The sequence below is a fragment of the Eschrichtius robustus genome, chromosome 3 (assembly GCF_028021215.1).
Source record: "Eschrichtius robustus isolate mEscRob2 chromosome 3, mEscRob2.pri, whole genome shotgun sequence".
NCBI classification, from domain to species: Eukaryota; Metazoa; Chordata; class Mammalia; order Artiodactyla; family Eschrichtiidae; genus Eschrichtius; species Eschrichtius robustus.
In genome coordinates this window covers 38,467,175-38,492,925 of record NC_090826.1, presented here as the reverse complement: position 1 = coordinate 38,492,925, position 25,751 = coordinate 38,467,175, and the positions used below count along the sequence as shown (strand labels likewise).

Genomic DNA, 25,751 nt, shown 5'->3' with positions numbered 1-25,751 from the left:
CACACCCTGCATGCTCAAGGCACGCACATCTGCCCAAGCTGTATATTCACACACACACACACACAAACACCTCCTAGTGCTTTCAAATGCGCACTCACACACGCACACACACACTCTGAACTGTGTGGACTGACTCCCAGCAACAATCAATAGAGCAACATCTGAGGTACGTACTGAAACACTCTCTCGCGCACACACACACACACACACACACACACACACACTCTCTCACGCAGGCATGCCCACACGTGCTTTCAAGGAAACGGCCAAGGCTTGGAGTTTTCTGCCCCCTCCTCTCAGTGGCAAACGACTCCTAATCTTCTAGTCTTTTTCTCTCCACAAACTTCAACCCCACACCATTGTAAAGCAATTATACTCCAATAAAAATGTTTTAAAAAAAAACAAACCTTCAACCCATCTTTCTCCTCCCTGAGTCTTTCCTCCTCACTCTTCTCCCTTCCCACCCTTTTTCTCTCCTCAGTCCTCTCTCAGCACTCTGCATACACCCCTTCCATTCCTGCCAGCAGGGGGCACCATGGTCCCACAAAAGCACTGCCCCCCTTCCTCCCCCGACCCCTCCCCACCAAGTTCTACAGCTCGGTAATCCCCATCATCGTCAGTCCTTCCGGGGCTGCTGGTCCTGATGTCGAGGTGCTGGGAAAGTTCTGGCTTTTAAGTCACTCAAACCAAGTGCTCGAATCCTGGTTCTGTTGCTTATTAGCTGTGTGACCCTAGGGGCATTTCTTAGACTTGGGTTTAAGCCTCTGTTTCCTGGTCTGTATAACAGAATAGTTATGGGGTTTTCAAGTGAGATTTAAAATGAGATTTTTCTTCCCATTCTGGGACATAAGGGAATGACCACAGAGTGAAAAGTTCAGAATAAGGAGAGTCACAGCCAGAGGGGGTGTGGGATGGAAGATTTTTAAATTTGTTTTGTTTTTATAATGGGAGGAGGCAGTTGAAGAGACAGGAGAGAGAGGAAGGCTGTTAACACTAACATTTGTACGTATCATGCTTTAAATGCATAACTTATATAGTAAGTCTTTTTTCCCCTTTCACAACAATCTTAAGATACAAGATTCTCTTTTCGTCTGCTTTTTAAATATGGGGAAAGAGAGGCACAGAAGGTTAAGTGCACATTTCTGAATGAATGAATGCTTGAAGAATAGCAGGAGTTAAACGTCTGGGCTTTGGACCTTGGCCATCCCAGATTTGAATCCCTGCCTGCCTCTAATTGTGTGAGCCTAACTGAGTGAATTTACCCACTCACTAAAAATGATTTATAACTCCAAACCAATACTCACAGCACTTTTGTGGTCATTCATGGACATGTGCAGAGCTGCAAAAAATTTGAGTTGTCTACCATGCTTGTTCTCAGCTGAGGTTGAACAAGGGGATGCTCTGCCTTCTTGTTTCAGCTCTCACAATGTAAACAAGTGTTCTTTTTGCGGCCTATTTAGTGTCCGTCATGTTTTTTGCATTTTTGTGCTTTTTGTTGGTGACTTTGCTATTAAAGACTCCCTCCAGCGTAGTGCTGAAGTGCTCTCTAGTGTTCCTAAGTGCAAGAAGGCTGTGATGTGCCTTATGAAGAAAATACACGTGTTAGATAAACTTCATTCAGGCAAACGTTGGCCATTTGTTGGCCGTGAGTTCAATGTTATTGACATCAATATATTTTAAATGAAGTGGCTTTAACAGAAACACAAATAAACTAGGTTATTGTTCAGTTGACAAAATGCTGTGACCAGAGGTTAGTATGAATCTAATCCTGTATTTCTCCTGGGAGCATTGGCTCAATATTTGCTAATACAGTGTTTGTGGTGACTTTATTAGGGCTAACTACCACGAATAACAAGAATCGACTGTATATGAAATAGGAATAATGACAGAATCTCCTTGTAGGGCTGTTGTGGGATTAGATGAGATTATGTTTGCAAAGGACTTGGCACTGTGTTTGGCACATAGTAAGTACTCAATAAACATTGTTAATGTTGTTAACGTGGATGAGTGAGAAAATCAGGGAGTGATTTTTTTACTCAGAGTTCCTTTTTCCAAGGGGCCAAGCTGAGGTTTTCTGGCTCTTCGGCTGGACCCATGGAGAGAACTGTGAGGGAGCCTGACCCCTAAGGGAGGGGCTGGGGATCAGGACCTGTAATAAAGAGCATCACTCTTACACAGACTCTGTATGTCATAGAGGCCTCAGCTGCGCTGGCCAGTAGCACCATCAGGCACGTGACAGAAGTTCCCTGCGCCCAAGGGGCCTTCTCAGCTTGTCTGTGCCCCTCGGCCCCGGGGGCTTGTTATTTATTTATTATTTATTTTTGGCTGCGTTGGGTCTTTGTTTCTGCGCATGCGCTTTCTCTAGTTGTGGCGAGCGGGGGCCACTCCCCGTTGCGGTGAGTGGGCCTCTCACTGCGGTGGCCTCTCCTGCTGCGGGCCTTGGGCTCTAGGCGCACGGGCTCCAGCAGCTGTGGCACGTGGGCTCAGTAGTTGTGGCTCACAGGCTCTAGGCACGCGGGCTTCAGTAGTTGTGGCGCACGGGCCCAGCTGTTCCGTGGCATGTGGGATCCTCCCCGACCAGGGCTTGAACCCGTGTCCCCTGCATTGGCAGGCGGACTCCCAACCACTGCGCCATCAGGGAAGCCTGGCCACGGGGCTTAATTTCCCCCTACCGGAGGCCAGGTATAGGCTGGCCTCGGCTCCGGTTTCCCAGGATGTTCAAGTGTAGCCACAGAAGGTACCGGCAGAAATCCCAAGGCCCAGCTGCCACCACTGCAGCCACCAATCTTGCCACCATGGCCACGGATATCAACGACACCCACGCTGCCACCACCAGGGTGTGGATCCTTGCACCGCAAGTTTAGCCGAGGGCCCTGAGCCAGGGTGGGGGGTGGGAAAAACAGGGCCACTCAAGTTTTCCCCACATTAGCCTTGTGCAGGCACTGTAGGGGACACACCTTCTGTGAATTATCACCCCAAAGGTATGGTGGGGTCTTGATGGCAGGCATCCCAAAGGCTGAGAGCCTTAACGGAGGATGTATTGGCTGGAAGTGGAGGGCCTGGGGAAACGGGAGAATCTAAGAGCAGTGGAGCTTCCAGAACTTCTGCTTTCCTCACACTCTTCCCTCTCCTTCCTCTCCTCAGTACTCAGGCACCTTTGTCAACCTGGCAGCTTTCTGATCCTCTAGAAATGCCCAGAAACTAGTCCAGAAGCTTGGCTGGCTCCGGACCTGCATCTCCTAAGGGCCACGGGTGGTAAACAGCAGACAAATAACAATCCTTTCTGCTCCAACTGCTTTACTCCACTCCAAGGTGTTTCCAGCTGACTATGTAGGGTATGAGGGCAGGGTTGGGACTGAATGCTCCCAGGGATAGGCTTCAGCGACAGCAGCAGCCCTCACAGTAAGACAGTGGAAGGACAGAACAAGATCAGCAACACACACCGTCTTTGGCCTCAGCTTTTGATCTGCCCTACGAGGTAGGGGAAGTTCCTGCCTTGCACTCCCATCTGCACAGGGAAAAAGATCTCCGGAAACATCTTGGAAGGTATAAGAAGCCAGATCCTTGGAGAGGGAGGTAGAGGCACAGATCAGAAAAGGATAGCATGAAAGACAGATTTCACTGCTCCAGTGTAAACCATGAGTGACTGAGTGAGAGGTGTATGTGGCTCTGTGTGCCTGTTATGGTCAGTGTTTGTGAGACCAAGAGAATGGGGATCTAAGCAGACATGTGGCTGAACGTACCTTTGCAAAGAATGTGCCAATGTTGCCAGCTGTGTGTGTCAAGGTGTGTTTGTGAGCGTATGAGTGGGTCAGAGAGAGAGACATCATCTCCACGAAGAGGAATGAATGAAGGTCAGGAGGCGGGTGCGGGCGGCCGGAAGGAGGAGAGCGTCAGCTTCTGACGGGGGTGTACCATCTTCAGCCCCCCAGCCATTCTCTGAGGTTGGTATTTTCCAGGACTAACAGCTTAGCTGGGGTGTTTGGGGGTGGGGTGAGACTGAGTTAGAGGCCAGAAAGTGGGAGGGTGCTAAGCTCTCAGGCCTGGGGATTTTCCACTTGGATTTCCGCATGTGCGCCCATGTGTCATCGGGTGTAACTGGGTTTACGTGAGGTGTGTCTCCATGGAGTTGTGTCTCAGTGGCAGGAAACATTGTGAGGGACTGTGTCTCTAAGGTGTCACTTTATGCACAAGTTAGTGTGTGTCCCAATGTCCTGAGGTCTGGCTCCAGTTCCAGGGCTCCCTTCCTTGAGGGTTGGGGGTGGGAGTGAACACTGAGACCTTTGGCCTGGGCCCCTGGGAAGCCTGTGAGGAGAAAATGAATTCTGTCTGCTTTCATCCACTCCAAGGCTTGCCAGAGACTGGGACCCTGAGAGGAGGAGGGGAGCAGAGAATTCACTGACACATCATGCCCAGACGGCACTGGCGGAGGATGAGGCTTCTCAGGGTTTAGGGGGAAGGTGCTGAACCCCAGTCAGAGCTGGAAGCTAGCTAGGCTAGTGCCCAAGGCCCACAGGGGGGCCCACACATATAAAGACACATGACAGGAACACATGCAGACATGTAAATACAACTGGATTCACAGATACACAATGCAACAGATTCACACATGCATACAAGTAGATGCCTATAAACAGATATATGCACTGACGCAAATGCATATAAACCTCTCCACATGACACATGTAACAACACATACACATGCCTACAAATGAGGACACACACACACAAACATGCATGCTCCTAGACACAGCACACAAGCATATAGACAGACACTTGCAATCACACTCATGAAAACCCAGGTACACACACACATACATGCAAACACACTCACCAGACTTCCCTGCCCCTGCGGCCCTGGGACCCAGAAAAGACTCCCTCCCCTATATGAGTGTCTGTGTGTGTTTGTGTGCAAGCGCATGCATGCATGCATGCCCACACTTGTGTCTGTGTGTATCTGGGTCTGTGAGAGTGTGTGTGCATTTGTGTGTGTGTGTGTGTGAGTGAGCGGGGTGCTGAGCTGTGGGAACCCGATGACATCAGCTCTTCTGGCTATTTTTAGCTCCCTCTGCAATGATGGCTGCTTCACTGCCCCTCCCCCTCCCAGGTTCCCATCTCTCCTCCCCCTTCAGGCTCCCAGAGGCAGCCGCAGCCAGTGGGCACCCACCATCCCAGTCTAGGTGACCCCCTGGATGACCGAATACAGTTCATTCCCTCTCACCCCAGCCCTAGCTCCCTGGAAGCTGAGAACACCGGGCTCCCAGGCCAGAGGAGGAGGCTTGGGCAGTCTGGCAGCCCAGAGAAGGGGCCTGGGTTAGGTGAGCTGACCTGGCTGATCTCCAGCCCCTAGGGCGCCTCTCCTTCTGCTTTTCAATCTGAAACTGTGTCTTGGTCAGTAGTGCCTGCTGTGTGCCAGGGAGGATGCCAAGTTCTGGGGACAGAGCAGTGAGCATGACAGTGGGCGTTCTTCCTGGCTGGAGTTATGGCTCGGTGGGAGACAGACATGAAACAGAGCACACAGGCACCGCACTGGACCGCAGCGAGGGCTCTGAAAATTGGTAACGAGGGGATTTAGTCTGGGATGATGGTCTCTGTCTCTCACAGAGGTGACCTGAGGGAACCAGAGGGGCACTCCCTTTACCTTGCACCTCGCACCCCAACAACCACACCTCCAGAATCCCACAGAGTACTGCTTCCTTCTCACACCCCACTCTCTGCTCCCAGCACTGCACCAGCCCACCATCCAAGTGGTGGCCCACCACTATTTGTGTCTCTCTTTTCTTTGGAGCTTCCCTACAGTCGATCCCCAGGAAGCAGTCCAGTGTTTCCCATCTATAGATGAGAAAACTGAGGACCAGAGAGGGGTAGTGCTGGACCACATTCCTCAATGCCCAGGGAGCAGCCCAGGCGAGACGGCAGGCAGGTGGAGGAGGAAGTGGTGGTGGCACTGGTGTAGAAGGAGCAGGGATGAGGTCAGGAGGTGGGAGAGGGGAGGACTGCAGCCTGAGGGGCTCGTGCCTGGAGGAGGGCTTCCTGCTCTACCCAGCCAGGGCAACTGCTGGAAAATCGGGTTTGGCAGCTTCAGCTAACCCGCAGGACTGGAGGAGTGGTCCAGACCACACCTGGGAGGTGGCCTGGAGGTGGGCCCATCCTCTAGCATGGAGTATGGCCAAATGGTCTCATCGCGGGAGCATTTTATAACACTGGGGCCCTTTGGAGTATGTGGAAAATAGCTCTGGGCTGAAGTGAGGAGCCCAGAGTTTCAGTCATTGTTTTGCCCCAGACCCCGGTGTGATCCTTAGAAAGTCCTGCCCCCTTTCTTGGCCTCAGTGGGCCCTTCCGGAAAGGAGCTCTGGAGGATCAGTTTCCCCACCCCCAACTCCTGCCCTCCGTGTTTTCCTGGGAGTCTGACTTAGGCACAGGAACACAAAGCCAGTGGGTAGGGGCTGACCAGACAGCCTCTAGGGCGCCAGGCTGGAGGTCCCTTGTCACCAATGGATCAATGGCCGGAAGCCCAGCTCCAGCCCCACAATGCAATACCGGTCACCCCACCCTTACCAGTGCCCTCACCCCCACCCCCACTTCCGGCCTCTGTTCCTTCCTCACCTTCAGGGAAAGCTGCAGGGCTCCCTAGGGAATCTCCCATATCTCCTCCACTGGCTCCCTGCCCTGTGCTTAACCCTCCCCCTCTGCCCATTTGGCCAGGCCAGTCTCCCAGTCAACTTTCTTTTCCTGGACCCGCAGGCAGTCCAGGGAGGAAAGGAAGCTGGGTGGGAGGGCTGTAAAGGAGGCTGCTTTTCCTGCTACCCTCAGATAGTGGAGCCTAAATAAGGGGCTTGGGGGAGGCAGGTGGACTGAATGCACGGGCCTAAGACTGGGCTGCCCTGGGCATATCCCGCCCCGGGCAGGCCCAGGGGAGGTAGCAGTGCTACCCTTCACCTATCCAGCCATCTTCTTCCTCTGCCTTCAGCGAATTCAGAGAAAAGAGCCTAGAGCTGAGACTTGCATCCTCTGGAGAACAAACACAGAAATCCAGGCCAAGTGAATCCTGACTGTTGTCACCATGTCAATGACAAATTCATGAAACACAAAAATCATAAAATTCTGGATGCATAGAATCCATAGTCGCAGAATCTTAGCATCACAGAATTCTAGCATGGTGCAATCTGAGTTACAGAATCTTAGAAATACAGAATTCTGGCATCACTGAGTCCCAGATGACAAGATTAGCATATCCTTGAGATGGAAGTCTTGAGAAGTCAATTAGTAAAGGGTGGATGTCTAAACCAGGGGATTCCCCACTGGGGATGCGCACAGGAGTTCTCACATGAACACGAAGGAGGAGGCAGAGCCTGGGACACATGAGCTTAGTTAGGGTGAGGTAACACAACTGCAGTAAACCAGACAGAAGACAGACCTGTTTCATAAGGACACATTCCTGGTTCCTGAGGATGAGGGGAGTGGGGTGGCAGTGAGGAGAGAGAAGGGAACTCTATAAACAAAGAAAATGTAACCTGAAGAAAAAAATCATCAAGTAGCACAATACTCCGGCCTTAATGCATCCAACTTCCACAGGATTGGGGTTAACATCAGCCCAGGACATTTTCAAAGGTTAGTAGGTTAGTAAGACTCTTTATCACATTAGAATGGTGACCCATGCCTGGCTTTTGTGTTTGGTCAGAAAGGTACCAAACAGAAACAAATCTATATACTACACTTTTCTTGGGGCTGCTGGCAGGAGCAGCCTCTCTCCAAAGGGGTGCTGAACCTGGAGCAACATGGTGTGCACCAAAGCCAGCTTGTGGGGTGGGGTTCAGAGCCCCCAGCAAGGCCCTGGTAGGCGGCCTTGTGGAGGGCATCTGTCTGGGGTGGTGTCTGTTGGGGGCGGGCATCTCTATGGAAGGAGCCAAGTTCGAGGCAGCACTTTGTATGGGGACCCTTGTCTGATTATGGGGTTGGTTACTCAGTAAACAACAGGGATATTTACTTAGCATTTCTGGGAAACTAGTGAAAACTCAGGAGCCCAGAAGGAGCAGCTCCAGAGAAAGGCAAATGCCAGGACCTGCTGCGCATGGGAAATGGGGCAATGTCAGCTGGAGATCCTCTTGCTCGGCTGCCTGTCCTTGGATTCGGTTCAAAACCTCAGCCTCGACCTCTACCCACACCCCCATTTGCCTCCCTCTCCCTGCCTGCCTTCTGTTCTACCTACCTATACCTGCTGTGTGACCTTTGGCAAATGCTGTCCCCTCTCTAGGCCCCAAACCTCCTTTGCTCTTTTTTGAAGTCTATAATTGGGTCCTAAGTGAAGCTTTTAGTCCTTTATAGTCCCGCTTTTGTCCAGATCAGTTTCAACTTCAGATATCTCCATTCTCAGCTTCCAGAGAAAGTGTCTGGCAGCGTCAGGGGAGAATGCAGGGAATAGGGAATAGAAATAATGCTCACATTTGACATGCTATATGTGTCAGTGTCCATGATGATTGTTTTTATAAATCTTATACAATGCCCACAACCACCCTGTGTATATAAATCATTTCTCCCATTTTATAGATGAAGGAACTGAGGTTCAGGGAGGGTAAATAACATGCCTCAAATCATTCAGTAGGGAGCAACAGAAGCGGAATCTCAACCAGGTCTGTCTTAATTCTGAGTGCTGTGGTTTCAGATTAGCATTATTTCATGCGGCTTCCATAGGTAAAAGGAAAGCCCATGGATGGGAGTTTAGGGAGAACTGGTCTCTCTGGCTGGATCTGAAAGGTGATGAGTTGCACTTAGAAAAGTTTGCAGGGCTTCCCTGGTGGTGCGGTGGTTAAGAATCCGCCTGCCACTGCAGGGGACACGGGTTTGAGCCCTGGTCCAGGAAGATCCCACGTGCCGCGGAGCAACTAAGCCCATGCGCCACAACTACTGAGCCTGCGCTCTAGAGCCCGCGAGCCACAACTACTGAGCCCACGCGCCTAGAGCCCGTGCTCCACAACAAGAGAAGCCACCGCAATGAGAAGCCCGCACACCGCAACGAAGAGTAGCCCCCGCTCGCCACGAAAGCCTGCACGCAGCAACGAAGACCCAACACTGGCAAAAATAAATAAATAAATAAATTTATTAAAAAAAAAGAAGAAAAGTTTGCAGTAAGGACTGACAGCTCATGCTGTGAAAAAAGGTGAACTGAGGCTCCTTCTCTTGGGAACCCCTGGGTATCCTCAGCTCAGACTGGAGATAGCTGGGCTGGGTTGAGTGTGAGGAGGTTGGGTTGGAGAGTGGGGTGGTCCTGGTCTGATCTTTAGGGTGTTGAGAGGCTGCTGTCACTGTTCCTGGAGATAGTGTGTGCATGTTGGGGAGGGTCTGTGAACGTGGGCTTCTTCCCTTTCTGGGATGGGCTAGCCTCTGCCACCTGAAGCTGGAGCTGTTCGACGGGCCTTTGGGGCCTGGAGCAGGGGACTTTCCAGCTGGGATAGCATGGTGTGTTGGCACTAGTCTCACTGCCTTGAGGGTCCCAGCACCTTCTGGATCCCTAAGACTCAGCAACCTTGCACAGCTGCCTCTGTTAACTGGCTCAAAGGAAGTGGAAGGATTTCAGATGGGGTTAGGTAACCCCTGCCCTGTCCAAGGTTGGGTCATCACAGGGGGCTGGGAAATCAGGAAGTCACTGTCTCACAGGGTCAGGACTGGAGGCACCCCGGCGGGGGGCGGGGGAGGGCAGTCATCTCTTCCAGATCCTTCACTGTAAGGGTGAGGAAAGAGTTTGAGGTCCAGAAAGAGAACAGGACTTGCCAAAGATTGCTTGGTAGACACACCAAGAGAGATGTCAGGGCTAAAAGAGAGGTTCAGACTTTGTATACTGGGAGCTTAGAGAGGCAGGGGCACAGACCCCTAAAGGCTTCAGCAAAAATGTATATGTGGTTTTAAAGCTGGACTTAAAGAAAGGACAACTTTTTAGCTGATGCAAAGGGATAAAAGACTTCCTGGCTGAGAAACACCATGAACAACGGCCCAGAGGGGGCACTGATTGGCTATGTGGGATGAATAAATTGCCCTACAAGGCTAGCCCATGTGGTTGGAATAGAAGTCTGATGGGCAGTAGTATAAGCCAGGGTTAGGACTTGAGGTCAGGACTGTCTGTGCTCTGTGAGAAGTCACAGAGGTGGAGGCCGCAGGGATCCAGGGCCCCGAGGCGGTTGGTACGGCAGTCTGAGGAAGACCAGGGCTGGGAGAGTCTTAGCAGCAGGGGTGGGGTCTGCTGGACTACCACCCCAGGGCCCAGTCTGTTTCCTCCAATCTTTTTTTTTTTTTAACATCTTTATTGGAGTATAATTGCTTTACAATGGTGTGTTAGTTTCTGCTTTATAACAAAGTGAATCACTTATACATATACATATGTTCCCATATCTCTTCCCTCTTGCGTCTCCCTCCCTCCCACCCTCCCTATCCCACCCCTCTAGGTGGTCACAAAGCACCGAGCTGATCTCCCTGTGCTATGCGGCTGCTTCCCACTAGCTATCTATTTTACATTTGGTAGTGTATATATGTCCATGACACTCTCTCACCCTGTCACATCTTACCCTTCCCCCTCCCCATATCCTCAAGTCCATTCTCTAGTAGGTCTGTGTCTTTATTCCCATCTTGCCACTAGGTTCTTCATGACCTTTTTTTTTTTTCCCTTAGATTCCATATGTATGTGTTAGCATACTGTATTTGTTTTTCTTTCTGACTTACTTCACTCTGTATGACAGACTCTAACTCCATCCACCTCACTACAAATACCTCCATTTCGTTTCCTTTTATGGCTGAGTAATATTCCATTGTATATATGTGCCACATCTTCTTTATCCATTCATCCAATGATGGACACTTAGGTTACTTCCATGTCCTGGCTATTGTAAATAGAGCTGCAATGAACATTTTGGTACATGACTCTTTTTGAACTATGGTTTTCTCAGGGTATATGCCCAGTAGTGGGATTGCTGGGTCATATGGTAATTCTATTTTTAGTTTTTTAAGGAAACTCCATACTGTTCTCCATAGTGGCTGTATCAATTTACATTCCCACCAACAGTGCAAGAGTGTTCCCTTTTCTCCACACCCTCTCCAGCATTTATTGTTTCTAGATTTTTTGATGATGGCCGTTCTGACCGGTGTGAGATGATATCTCATTGTAATTTTGATTTGCATTTCTCTAATGATTAGTGACGTTGAGCATTCTTTCATGTGTTTGTTGGCAATCTGTATATCTTCTTTGGAGAAATGTCTATTTAGATCTTCTGCCCATTTTTGGATTGGGTTGTTTGTTTTTTTGTTATTGAGCTGCATGAGCTGCTTGTAAATTTTGGAGATTAATCCTTTGTCAGTTGCTTCATTTGCAAATATTTTCTCCCATTCTGAGGGTTGTCTTTTGGTCTTGTTTACGGTTTCCTTTGCTGTGCAAAAGCTTTTAAGTTTCATTAGGTCCCATTTGTTTATTTTTGTTTTTATTTCCATTTCTCTAGGAGCTGGGTCAAAAAGGATCTTGCTGTGATTTATGTCATAGAGTGTTCTGCCTATGTTTTCCTCTAAGAGTTTGATAGTGTCTGGCCTTACATTTAGGTCTTTAATCCATTTTGAGTTTATTTTTGTGTATGGTGTTAGGGAGTGTTCTAATTTCATACTTTTACATGTACCTGTCCAGTTTTCCCAGCACCACTTATTGAAGAGGCTGTCTTTTCTCCACTGTATATGCTTGCCTCCTTTATCAAAGATAAGGTGACCATATGTGCGTGGGTTTATCTCTGGGCTTTCTATCCTGTTCCATTGATCTATGTAGGCTCTGCCCTGACCTCCCTCGACAGGACCCAGGCCCAGCGTGAGGTCGGGCCCAGCTAAGGGGAGAAGATTACACCCCAGTAGCTGCCTTCCCGCCCCAGGTTTGCCGGCCAATGCGCACACCTCCTCCCTTCAGCAGCTTCCCGATCCCGCCACTGCGGGCGGGGTGGTGGACGGGAGAGGGACGTCCTCGGCTTTAGGGCTTTGGCTGCTTCGAGCCCTCCCAGTGCTGCTGTGATGCAAATCCGCTCCGGATTTATTCCCGGACGTTCTTCCGTAAAGCTGGACGCGCCCGGCGCCAGAGCTTGGCTGGACGTGCCTCCCCCGGCCGTGACCCAAGGGCGCCACGGCCTAGAACTGGGCGGGGGTGCCTTCCCCGCTAGCCCGGGGATAGGGGTGGTGTTGGGAGTATGGGTGCTGGGCCGCGGCGGCTCCGGCCTGGGGGCGGGGCTGTAATTAACCCGCCGGAACGCCGGGTGTGGAGCCGGAAGCGGTGGTCTGGAAGACCAGCAAGAACCTAACTAGGAGTGTAGGGGATGGGGAGCAGCTTGGGCAGGCTGAACTCAGGTCCGGGCCTGAGGTTTTTGGTGGAGAGATATGAAGGTTTAGGGCTGGGGAGCGTGTATAGCGCTGGAGATCGTGGGGTGGAAGACGAGGGCGAATACCCGGGCCTGTGAGGGGCCGCCCCAAGCCTGGCAGGGAAGCCGAAGCTGGAGTTAACACCTCGGAGGCCTGAGAGCCTTGACACTACTGGGAGGAGGGTGGAGGAGAGGACAGGCGGGAGTAGGCTTGCTGGGTGCTGGGGCTCCAGCTTCAGGAAGCAGACCTGCAGGAATGGTGTGAGCAGTTTATAAGGAAACGCTAGCCAAATCAGCATGTATGTATAGGCATAGGGAGATGGCATCTATTGAGTGCATACTGCATGCCACACCAAGGATATTCAACAAATTGACAAAAAGAGGAGTGCGTCTTCGCTTTTTTCTTGTTACTTTTATAACCAGAAAAGGACACGACAGCTCTTTTTATTTAAAAAAAAAAAAAAAGTAAATAGACCTAGTTTTCAGCCCTGCTAAGCCACTTACTGTTTGGCCTTGGAAAATTTGCTTTAACTTCTGCAAACCTTTTCTTATCTGTAAAATAATAATAGGAGAACCTAGGCCCAGGGTTTGTGGATATGTTTGAGGATTAAATGAGTTAGGACAGCAAAGGTGCTTAGAACAGTGTTCAGCAAGTGGTAGCAATGAAAGCTACTTAGCCTAGTTTGGAGGTGAGGGTGGGGATGGGGAACAAAAAGGCTTCTGGAAGAGTGGAAATCGGAGCTGAGTCTTAGAATATGAGTAGCAGCTTGTCAGTGGAAGAGGGAGAAGAGAAGAATGTTAATGACAGAGGGGACAGCATGAGTAAAAACAGGCAGGGAGAAACAGGACAGTGAATTTGCGGGAAACGGGGAGGCATGAGGCAGGCAGTGGAAAGAGATGAGATTAGAAAGGTGAGCTGGGGCCAGACTGGGGCAAGGTGGGGCTCAAAGTTACGGAGGCCGGTTTCCCTTCTGAGAGCTGTTGAGTTTTCATCGGAGGCAGGAGGAGATAGGCTCCCACTGGGGCAGTGTGTGCACAAAGAGACCTGTGAGGAGGAGGATAATGGCACGAACTCTGCGGCAGCCCTGGGGTGGAAAGAAGTGGATGGATTTGGGAGAGGCAGGAGCGACAGGACTTGGTGATAGAATGAATAAGAGGCATATCTTGATTTCTAACTAGGGTTCCCAGGGTGCTGCTATTCTCTGAGACAGGGATTGGGAAGAGTAAAACATTTGAGGGGAAGCTGAGTTCAGTGTTGGACATGCCTTTGACCACACCCCTGGACAGACCCTCAATAACTGGGGTCCTGTCGTCCCACCTGGCAATTCCTCTGTCCATAAGATGGGAGGGGTATCATTAGCACTGCTGGCTGGCTGTTCCCTGGCTGCGGCTGGCTGGAGGTCTGCGTGGGGAGGCTGGGCTGGGGGTGCTGCTACCACTGGGCTGGGTCTGGCGAGTGTTCCTTTGTGGTTCTGGATTGCTAGGCAGTTTCTTTGGGCACAGTCATGTTATAGGAGCTCAAGGACTGAGTTGTCTGATCGTTCCCAAAGAGAGTCCCTGGAGGGTGCCAGTGCTCTGTGCTGTGGAGATTACTGTGTCAATTTTATAGCTCAGGAAACTGAGGCTCAGAAATTGAGTGGCAGAACAAAGGTCACTGGAAGTGAACAAAGGTCTGTGTGCTGTCTTCTCACAGTTCCAGCTGCCGCATCATCAATGGTGACATTTGTTCTAAGAGGGGCAGGGAAAGCACCAGAGCCATGGCTCCTTGGGGGAGAAATGCAATCTAGAGAGGGTAAGGGGGATTGGGGGAGGAGGCAGGAAAAGCTTCCTGGAGGTGGTGCAATTTGTGAGATCATAGAAGCGCAATCTTGTTTTCTGTCTTCCCAGCCAGCAATCATTGACAATCAGCCGTTGCCTGCCGTGAGGGAGACCTTGTCATCTGAGGGACCTCTAGGTAGAATGTGTCCACAGAGCCCAGAAAGTGGCAGGCTGCAATTCCTGCAGGCATTTCAGGCCTGAAATGGAGGCACTTCTACCTCGGTCTCTGGCATCCGTCAACCTGAGCATCCCTTCTGCACAGGCACTTCACTGGCAGCTGGAATCCCAGTGCCTATTCATTTTCATATCAGGGTTCAGCACAGGTTTCTGTTCTGTTCCCAGGCTTTGTTTTATTTAAAAAAAAAAATCGTGTGATGAAGTGATGGGTTATTTCTAAGGGAGGACTGACAATTACAAGAAAAACTGATTTTTCTGTGGATGATTGGGGAAAAGTTTTAAGATACAAAAAAACATTGCTAACCTTCATCTGTCACTCATTAAGTGTTTTTTTCTAGGTGTCCAAATAACTGCCATGGTGAGGGGGTGGCTGCATTTTAGGAGCTGAGAAGGGGTAACTTTCCCAAACAATGTTTAAGTAATATTTGATCATTGTAGAAAATACAAGTAAAAAGAAAATAAAAAAATAAAGCATCCATTAAGAGAGAAATACTGCTAACATTTTAAAGTATTTCCTTTTTTTTCATTTCTGGGCATTTCTGGTTTTCTTTTACATGGTTAATATACTGCATAGATAATTTTGTGTCTTGCTTTCTTTTATTTATTTATTTATGCCCGCGTTGGGTCTTCATTGCTGTGCGCAGGCTTCCTCTAGTTGCAGCCAGCAGGGGCTACTCTTTGCTGCGGTGCTTGGGCTTCTCATTGTGGTGGCTTCTCTTGTTGCAAAGCACAGGCTCTAGGTGTGTGGTGCACGGGCTTAGTTGCTCCGTGGCCTGTGGGATCTTCCCGGACCAGGGCTTGAACCCGTGTCCCCTGCATTGGCAGGCGGATTTTTCACAACCGCACCACCGGGGAAATCCTGTGTCTTGCTTTCTTATTCAACAAAATTATAAGAACTATCTCATATGATTTAAAACTGTTAAAAAAATGTTTTAATGACTACATAATCTTCTAGTATATGGAGTTACCATATTTCATTTTACCACTCCCCCCATCCTTAGACGTATAGGCCCTTTCTTTCTTTCCCTCTTTCTTCCTTCCTTCCTTCCTTTACTTCTTTCTTTTTTTCTTTCTATTATAAAAATGCTGTGATGAAAATCTTTGTACATATATCTTTGTCCATATTTTGGGTTATTTTCTTATAATTTTTTTCTGGAAGTGGAATTACTGGGTCAGAGGGTCAAAATATTTTTAAGGATCTTTTTAAAATTGAAGTATAGTTGATTTACAATGTTGTGTTAGTTTCTGGTGTACAGCAAAGTGATTCAGTTATACATATGTATATACGTATTCTTTTTCATGTTCTTTTCCATTATGGTTTATTACAGGATATATATTACAGGATAGTTCCCTGTGCTATACTAAGGATCTTGATATGAATTGCCAAAATGCTTTCCAGAAAGGTTGTGCCAGTTACACCCCATCACCCTGATATAAATGTACCTGTCTTATGGTATAACACTGAGTATTACCATAAAAAAATTCTTCTAATTTGATAAGTAAAAACTGGAATCTCATTTTTGTTGTTGTTGTTGCTGAATAGTTTCTTGGAGGCCAGAGTGGCAGGGGTCTATTAGGTCAAAGATTTGGTCCAGTCTCACCGGTAAATTCTTCTACAGGTCAGACTGTCTCCTTCACTAAGTTGGTGGGGGTTGGCCATTGTTGTGGGTATCTATTGTTTTTACCTGCCTGGAGTTCTCTTCTCCTTGTGGTTACAGTCTCCCAGTTTTCCTTTGGGAAATTTCCTCCTCCATTTTGGTCCCTGTGATTCAAGTGGGCCTTCTTCACCCCCCGAATTCCAGGGATGGGCATTGAGACCCTGGCCTGGCCAGTCATCACAGTGATTGGTTTAGTAATGGACATTTCACGCAAGTGGGGCAATGATGGCCTTTTGCTGGAACACCTGGGGGATAGAGGCCATCTCTCCTATTAGGGGATTGGGGATAGAGAAAGTGAAGCTAAAGAATGCAGTCCTGCATTTCCAGATAATTTATATATTCAAATGATTCATTTCCTTCGTTCTTTCCTCCAACTCTCCTAATGTCACTATTCCTCTTTTAGCAAATGGAATATTATAATTTTTAACAAAGCAATTTTATAAGTTCCTGAAGCAATGGATGTATGTGTGTATACATAATTGAAACTGACCAAATACAAATATATATATATGTAAAAAGAATGCAGGCCTGGAACTGGCTGGTGGCTGACTTTGCCACTCAAGGGGAGAGCCCGCCTAAGACAGAAGCTAATACTAGATAAGTGGTGCCCAGAAATGGAGAAGATATACCTGGAGACTTTGTCTGAGCCCCTGGATTCAGCTGTCTGGCTTTTCATTTACATGAGGCAACAAACACAACCCCCCCTCCCCCTTAAAGGTAGTTTGAACTAGGTTTCTGTTATATGCAATTGAAAAAGTTCTATGGTTTTTGCATGGTGTTCAGAAAAGGCAAAGGTGCCTAAATTGTTACAGAATCATAGGTTCTGAAGGTTGAAGGATCTTCACTGTGTTCTTCATTCATGTTCTATATGCAAATCTCCAAGTGTTTTAGTCAGGTATTAGTCCAGCCTTTGCTTGCATAATTCCAAGGATGGAGTACTCACTACCTTCAAAGGTAATCTGTCCCATTGAGTCAGGAGATAGATGGGCCCCAGGCTGAGCAGCTGACGTCTGTCCCCCCACCACCCCCGTGGGCAGATACTCCAAGATAAGATAATGGCAGGAGCAGGGAGGAGCTGAGCCCTGCCCAGATAAAAGATAAAGAGACCACATATTTCTCATTCTCAAGGTCAAGGAAACCTTCCTGACTACACATGTATGCGCAGAAAGACTCCTCAGGGGCCAAAAAGGGAGGGGGCACCACCCCATAGCAGGTGATGTCAACCTTTCCATAGGCCTCTGTGCTAGAATCCATCTTGGCTAAGAGATGCACGCGCACACAGGGGAGCACCTTGAATTATACCAAATACAGACTCAGAGCCAGGTAAGCAAGATGACTGGCCAGAGGAAACCCAGAAGAAATGCCCCATATAAGTGATTTAAACTACCACGAAGGCACGACTCTCTCTCTGAACCCACCCGTGTGTGTCTATTCACACGTACTTTTTTCCTCCCAATACACCCTTTACTTGTTTCACTACTTTTCGTCTCTTTGTTGAAATTTATTTCTACAAAGCAGACAAGCCGGGGTCTTGTCACTGGCCACTGGCCCTTGTGGTCTAGTGGCTAGGATTCAGTGCTATCACTGCCGTGGCCTGACTTCAATCTCTGGCTGGGGAACTGAGATCCTGCATCAAGCCTGCAGGTCGAGGCCACCCAAGGTCACCATCATTGGAAAGTCAACATCGAAGGGAAGTTTTTTTTTCTCATGAACTGGAAGAACTAAATTACTCCCCATGACTGAAACGAAGACAAAAGATGGGTAGGATCTAATCTGATGACCCAAGTATTTTGGCCAAATCCTTGGCTTTAGAAAGGAAGAGGTTAAAGAGAGCTGAGTTTGGGCAGGAAAGAGGTTAAATGGTTTGAATAAGATAATGGGTGTTTTGTTTGTTTGTTTTTGCTTTTGAGAATTAGGGGGCCAGGAAGCGAGGGCTGGAGAGAAAGAAGAAGAGAAAGGAAAGTCAAATAATATGGCATAGTAGCAGAAAGGCTTTGAAGAACAGTAATGTCTAATACTAAATTTCGGAGGTTTTCCGTGGTTATAATAAGTTCTCTCTGTCCCAAGTTTGGTAACAAAGCTTCTGGGTGAGCGACCGTTTTTGATGACAAAGGATTGAGGACCAGGTACAGGACAGGGATAACACACAGGGGATGTGAGGCAGTCCATAAGCTAAATTCAGATAGTGGAAGCAGGGAGGCAGAGACAGAGGTTATTATGACAATGTGTGTGTAATTGCCCTGGGGATTTTCAATAATCTTTGGGAATGTTTCTGGGAATTTTTGGGAATGGGGGTTTGACCAATATTATCTGTTTTTTGTTTTGTTTTGTTCCGTTTTGGCTGCACTGTGTGGCTTGTGGGATCTTAGTTCCCTGACCAGGGATCAAACCCAGGCCCTCAGCAGTCCTAACCACTGGACCACCAGGGAATTCCCTTATCTGGTTCTTAAGAGGCAGAGAGAACACCAGCTAACAACTCTATTGTACTCATATTAAGATGAAATCAACCTCCTTAATGCTTCCCCCATGATCAAAGGCATTTGCCTTTGGGAGCCATGAAGAACAAGGCTACTTCCTTTGCCCCACCAGACTGTAACTTTGTCATCTGGCTTTGGAGTCAGAACTGGGTTTGAATTTGGGCTTTGCCCCTGACCAGCTGTGTGACTGTGAAATTTATAATCTAGTGGGAAGAAATTGAAAATAAACAAATAAATAAAATATGTAGGGACTTCCCTGGTGGTCTAGTGGTTAAGACTCCACGCTTCCACTACAGGGCGCATAGGTTCGATCCCTGGTTGGGGAACTAAGATCCCACATGCCATGTGGTACAGCCAAAAAAAAATAAAATAAAACGTAGTATGATGGATAGAGATAAGTGGTATGGAGATAAAGCAAGTGAGAGGGAGATGAAATGCCAGGGGGTTAGTTATTTGCCACCTTTTATAAGGTGGACAGAGGAGGCCTAATTGATAATGTGATATTTGATCAGAGACCTACAAGAAGAGAGGCAACAAACCCTGCCTATACTTGGGGGAAGAATGTTTCAGGTGAGGGAAGAGCAAGTGTGAAGGCTCTGAGGTGGGAGTATGTGAGATGTGTTTATAGACCAACAAGGAGGCCGGTGGCTGAAACAATGAATCTGCCCTCTCCGAGCCTCAATTTCCCATCTAAATAATATAGGGCTTCCCTGGTGGCACAGTGGTTAAGAATCTGCCTGCCAATGCAAGGGACACGGGTTTGAGCCCTGGTCTGGGGAGATCCCACGTGCTGCGGAGCAACTAAGTCCATGTGCCACAACTACTGAAGCCCTCGCACCTAGAGCCTGTGCTCCGCAACAAGAGAAGCCACCGCAATGAGAAGCCCGCGCACCACAATGAAGAGTAGCCCCAGCTCGCCCCAACTAGAGAAAGCCTGCGCGCAGCAAAAGACCCAAAGCAGCCAAAAATAAATAAATAAATAAATTTTAAAAATAAATAAAATTAATAATACAGATGATAATAGTACCTATATCACAGAGTAGATATGATGAGTAAACGTGATAACGCTTAGCACAAGGCCCAGGCCTTGTAAGCTTTTGTCACTAAGATGACAGCTAAGTCTTTGACCTTGTTGACCATTCTTTTTTGATAATGATTTGTGGTTCTCCCGCCATCCCAGTTCTCTTCCTCTGATTCATGCTCTCATTAGTCTATCATCTTTCTGCTGCAGTTGGTTCATCAGTCACTAATAATTAACAGCACCTACTATATGCTGCACACTTAGTTATAGGATTTTCTTAAGATGCCTACTATCCCATGAGGGATCGAACTCGGGTTCGATCCTTGGTGGGGGAACTAAGATCCTGCATGCCTTGAGGGGCGGCCAAAATAAAATAAAATAAAATTCACCTTAAAATTTTTATGTAAGTAAAATATACTATTTTTTGTGTACATTTCTATGGGTTTAGACTTAGCTATAAAGAGCTGGATAGGAAATATTTTAGGCTTTGTGGACATACAGTCTGTCATAAATACTCAACTCTGCCTTTGGAGCACCAGAACATCTACAGATAATACATAATGTACAGAGAGTGCATCTGTACATTAACAGCCATCATAAAAAGCAGGCCCAAGAGAATAACTAGCAAAGTGCTCTGGGAGTTCAAAGGTAAGCTCATGGAAAGCTTCCTGGAGAGGGAGCATTTAGGCTGATTTTGAGGAAAGGCTTTTCACGAATGGAGATGAGGTGGAGAGGCCATTCCAGGAGGAAAAAAAAAAAGGTGTGAGCATGGGCAAAGAGACTGGCATGCTCAAGTCTCAGGTGGGGAAGGGGAAATTGCCTGATATGGGACAAGCCTAATGTGTTGGAAGTGGGGACAAGATTTTGAAGGGACTTGATTGTCAAGTTGCGGGTTTTGGACTTACTCTGTAAATTGTAGAGACCCATCAAATACTTTTAGGGAATGATATAGTCACAATTGTGTTTTTGAATGCTCTGTCTGGCTGCAGAGGAGGAGAGCTGAGGGTCAGCAGGGACAAAGAGGGTGATGGGAATACCAAACGAGGAGGCTGTAACAACTGCCCTGATGAGTACCGATGAGGCCTTTGGAATGGAGATGGAGAGGAAGGATGATAGAAATTCAGGGTGAAACAAGATGCTCTAACTCCTCTCTTAGGATCATCAGGGAACATATAGGAATTGCCCAGATATGACTACAATGAAACTGTGCTCTCAACTCTTCTGAAATTGTGCTTTGGGAGATTGAGGTCAACTATTTTCAGTCCCACTCCACGGAAATACCTTTCAGGAAAGGGAGATGGACAGGAGTAACATGTGTCTGCCCTGGGAACCTTCCTGTTTTGGCATTTGAAAACTGCACGAAACTTCAGCAGGTTAGGGTACTCTAGCCATTACTCTGTCCTGCAGGGATCAACTTTCTGAACAGGGATTTCTCCTGGCTCCCAGAGCGGCTTGAACTGAGAGATGGAGAATTGAGTTTTGGCCCTGGAAATGTCAGGTATAAAGCTCTGTAATCTTGGAGCAAATAATGCTGTGATTCCCACATAATCTTTTCAAAGGCTGTTTTGACTTTCTAAATGGTCTATCTAGCTGAAGAAAGAAATCAAAGATAACTAAAATTTGATAATTTGGGGGAACCCAGATCTGCCATGCTGCCAGTTCCTCTAAAAGAAGAAAGCCAATGCAGTCCCTGAGCTTCAGGATTTACGATACTAGTTGGCTGAATCCATAGCATCAATATTAGGAGATTGGGGAGGCTCTGTCCTTGAACATGAATGACCACTCAGCCACCTCCTGTGGAGCTTTCCCACTGATGGGCAGCAAGGAGTCCTGTGGGCTGACTTTGGAGTGGAGGGAGGGGGCCCAGCAGATGATTATCATAACAGCCCAGCTGAGCATTTTTAAGCTTCAAGCATTTTTACCCACATTAGCTAATTAACTGACAGTTTGTCCAAGTAGAAATGAGGGATGGTAGGAGACAGGGAGCTCATGCCTGATCACGCTTTCAGGGTCTGGAGGGGACTGATAACGTGACTGCAGTAATAGGGCCAGGACATTTGAGTGTTTGGACAGGGACTAATGGACAGGAGCTAATTGACAGGCTCTTGGGCCCATGCGAGTGATGGTCAGCTGGTTTTTCCAAGACAGTGTGCTAAATGCCCCATTCAGTCCAGGGGCAGTCACAGTCAGAGAAACCCAGTCAGACCCTGTTACTGATCTGATGACAAGTGCACGGGATATTAGCTGCTTCACCACAGATGACTGCTCTGGAGAACTGTCTCTGTGTCCAGGAGACTGAATGAAATTCTTCGCGGTCAGAGATGTCGCATATGATTTTTTAAATAGGAAACTTTCACATCAGAGCCCAGCCAGTGATGAATTCCTATTATTTACTATTTATTTTCTATAAGGAAAACCAGAAAAGACAAGCACATTTACAGAAATGAGTGTGTTTCAGCACAGCTTGTAGTAATTCAGTGTAGACATCTATAATTTCGCATTTTAAAATTCACCTTAGGGGCTTCCCTGGTGGTTCAGTGGTTAAGACTCTGTGCTTCCACTGCAGGGGACATGGGTTCGATCCTTGGTGGGGGAACAAAGATCCTGCATGCCTTGAGGGGCGGCCAAAATAAAATAAAATAAAATTCACCTTAAAATTTTTATGTAAGTAAAATATACTATTTTTTGTGTACATTTCTATGGGTTTAGACTTAACTGTAAAGAGCTGCATAGGAAATATTTTAGGCTTTGTGGGCATACAGTCTGTCATAAATACTCAACTCTGCCTTTGGAGCACCAGTACATCTACAGATAATACATAAATGAATGAGCATGACTTTATTTATGAACACTGAAATTTGATTTATATAATTTTCATGAAATACTCTTTTTCTTTTGATGTTTTTCTGCAATCATGAAAAAAATCTAAAAAACATTCTTAGCTTGTGGGCAATACAAAGATAGGTGATGAGCTGAATTTGGCCCTTGGGCTGTAGTTTTCTGACCTGTGATTCAGACCAGGATTTCTCAACCTTGGCAATATTGACATTTCAGGGCAGATAATTCTTTGCTGTGGAGGCTGTCCTGCTGCATTGTAAAGTGTTTAGCAGCATCCTTGGTCTCTACCCAGTAGATGCCAATGGCACCCCCTCCTCTGCGTTGTGACAACCAAAAATGTCTCCAGACATTGTCTAATATCCTCTAGGGAGCAGAATCGCCTCCTGTTGAGCACCACTGGTTTAGACAAATGCATACAGTCAGTTCACTACCACAACCATCAAGAGACAGAATAGTCCTATTATCCTAAAAAAGTCCCTCATACTGCACCTCTGTAGTCAACACCCCCCTCCATCCCAATCCCTGGCAGTCACTGTTTTCTGTTTCTATAATTTTGTCTTTTCCAGAATAATACATAAATAGAATCATAAGGCATGAGTTTGACTTCTTTTGCTTAGCATAATGCATTTGAGATTCATTCATGTTGTTGAGTGTATCAGTAATTCATTCCTTTTTATTGCTGAGTAATATTCAATTTTATGGACATATCGTAGTTTATCCGTTCACCAGTTAAAAGATATTTGTGTTGTTTCCCGTTTTTTGTGATTATGGATGAAATTGCTTTGAACATTTGTGTGCAGGTTTTTGTCTGAATGTAAATCTTCATTTTTCTGGGACTTCCCCGGTGGTCCAGTGGGTAAGACTCCGGGCTCCCAATACAGGGGGCCTGGGTTCGATCCCTGGTCGAGGAACTAGATCCCGCACACATGCCGCAACTAAGAAGTCCGATGCCGCAACTAAAGATAATGCATGCCACAACGAAGATTCCATGTGCCACAACTAAGACCCAGCATGGCCAAAATAAACAAATAAATAAATATTAAAAAAAAAAAAGATCCCGTGTGCCACAACTAAGACCCAGCGCAGCCAAAGTAAAATAAATAAATACTTTTAAAAAAACCTTCAATTTTTTTTTTTTTTTTTTAAAGAGCAGGTGATGTACAAGCTGGCTTTTTTTATTTTTTATTTTTTTTTAATTTTTATTTATTTAAACACTATTTTATTTATTTATGGCTGTGTTGGGTCTTCGTTTCTGTGCGAGGGCTTTCTCTAGCTGCGGCAAGCGGGGGCCATTCTTCAACGCGGTGCGCGGGGCCTCTCACTATCGCGGCCTCTCCAGACGCGCAGGCTCAGTAATTGTGATTCACGGGCCCAGCCGCTCCGCGGCATGTGGGATCCTCCCAGACCAGGGCTCGAACCCGTGTCCCCTGCATTGGCAGGCAGATTCTCAACCACTGCGCCACCAGGGAAGCCCCAAAACCTTCAATTTTATTAGGTAAATACCTAGGAGTGGAATTTAGGGACCATATGGTAATTGTATGTTTAATTTTATAGTAAACTGCCAAATTGTTTTCCAAAGTGGCCGTATGATTTTAAATTCCCACCAGCCATGTATGAGCGTTCCATTTGTTCCACATTCTCACCAGCACTTGGTATTGTCGGGGTATGTTTCTTTAAGCCATTCTAATAGGTGCGTAGTGGTATTTCATTGTGGTTTTAATTTGCATTTCCCTACTGATTAGTGGTGTTAAGCACATTTTAATGTGCTACCTGTATATCTTTGTTGGTGAAGTGTTCATATCTCTTGCCCATTTTTTATTAGGTGATTTGTTACTAAGTTCTTTGTAACTAAGTTCTTTGTATATTCTGGATACAAGTCCTTTGTTGGATATGTGATTTGCAAATATTTTCTCTCAGTCTGTACCTTTCTTTTATTCTCTTAACAGGATCTTTTGCAAGCAGATGTTTTTAATTTTGAGGAAGTCCAGTTTATCAATTTTTTTCTTTTATGGATTGCTCTGTTATGTCATATCTAAGAAATCTTTGCCTAACCCAAGGTCACAAAGATTTTTTCCTGTGTTTTCTTTTAGAAGTTTTATAGTTTTAGGTTCTACATTTAGATCTATGATCCATTTTGAATTAATTTTTGTATAAGATGTGAGGTATGTTGTGTTGTTGTTTTTTTTTCTTTTTTTGCATGTGGGTATCTAATTGTTTCAGCACTATTTGTTGAAAAGACTATCCTTTCTCCGTTGAACTGCCTTTGCACTTTTGTCAAAAGTCAGCTTAGGATATATGTGTGGGACTATTTCTGGGCTCTCTGTTCTGTTCCATTGATCTATGTGTCTACCTTTTTGCTAACATCACACTGTTCAATCTCACATTTTAAATAAAATTCCTAAAGGTGAATTCTTTTTAAACAGTTATGTGTCTAATGAGTGTTCTGTCATGTTGAACACATTCAGAATTGTGAAATATTTAAAACCCAAAGCTAATGTTTTGGTGAAAATCTTGGATGAAAGTTGGAGGGTGACAGAGTTGACAATTCAGATAGTGTGAAGGTGCTGAAAGAACACTGAAACATCTGTGGTTTTGGGCAAATCCCATAGCCCAATTAAAGCTCCTGGGAGTCATCTGACACAAGCTGAAAGAGCAGTATGGTGGCAAGATGACCAGCCATTGAAGAATTTATTCTTGAGGACTCAAGAGGCCCTGGAGAGAGTCTCCGAAATAGCTGACATGGGGTTAATTCCTACAAATAGGGAAGTGTGTGTTCATGCTAGAATAACTTAGGTATAAAAGGTTATTAAATAATATAATCTCATTTGGTAGTTGGAGGCAAATGAGGCTGAGGATATGTGGGTTATATTTTGGAGGGGGTTCCACCTGGAATTTTTATGAATCTTATTGAAGTCTATATCTGTACCAAAAGTTTATATCCGTACCATGAACTCACCACTAATTCTAGAAATAAAGCCAATAAATGTTTAGGATAATGGCCAAGAAAACATTAGAAAATTTGTGCATAGTGGTAGATGTAGACTTCCAGAAATCTCTATGACTTGTGGGATTCAAAAGAACTATGGAAAACCTGAAATTGAACAGGTGTGCAAACTTCTGTTAGGTCCCTGGGCCCAGCAAGGTCTTCAGGAGGGGAGAGAACACAGCCTTACTCAAGTTTCTAAAGATGTTAACTAGTCTGAAGTCCCAGGGAGATACCAGGGAACAGAGTTTCAGTGTTGGATATGGTTAGAAGTTCTCCTACATGAAAATAGATAGTTCCAACTGCCACCAGAATCATTGGCCTAGTTACTGGGGACAGGGGGAAGGAAAGGCCTTCCAGTTAGAGATTTATGAGATCCAAAGTTGAGAGTATTTGAGGGGAAGGCCAC

General features: G+C 46.7%; 1 protein-coding gene across 1 annotated transcript; it reads left to right on the top strand.

Annotated features, from left to right (window-relative positions):
* Positions 1-535: 535 nt before the first annotated feature.
* P3R3URF (PIK3R3 upstream open reading frame) lies at positions 536-2,864 on the top strand. Its single transcript, XM_068537530.1, has 2 exons — positions 536-600; positions 2,612-2,864. Exons 1-2 carry the CDS (start codon positions 536-538, stop codon positions 2,862-2,864), a joined length of 318 nt encoding a protein of 105 aa, XP_068393631.1.
* The last annotated feature ends 22,887 nt before the right edge of the window (positions 2,865-25,751 follow it).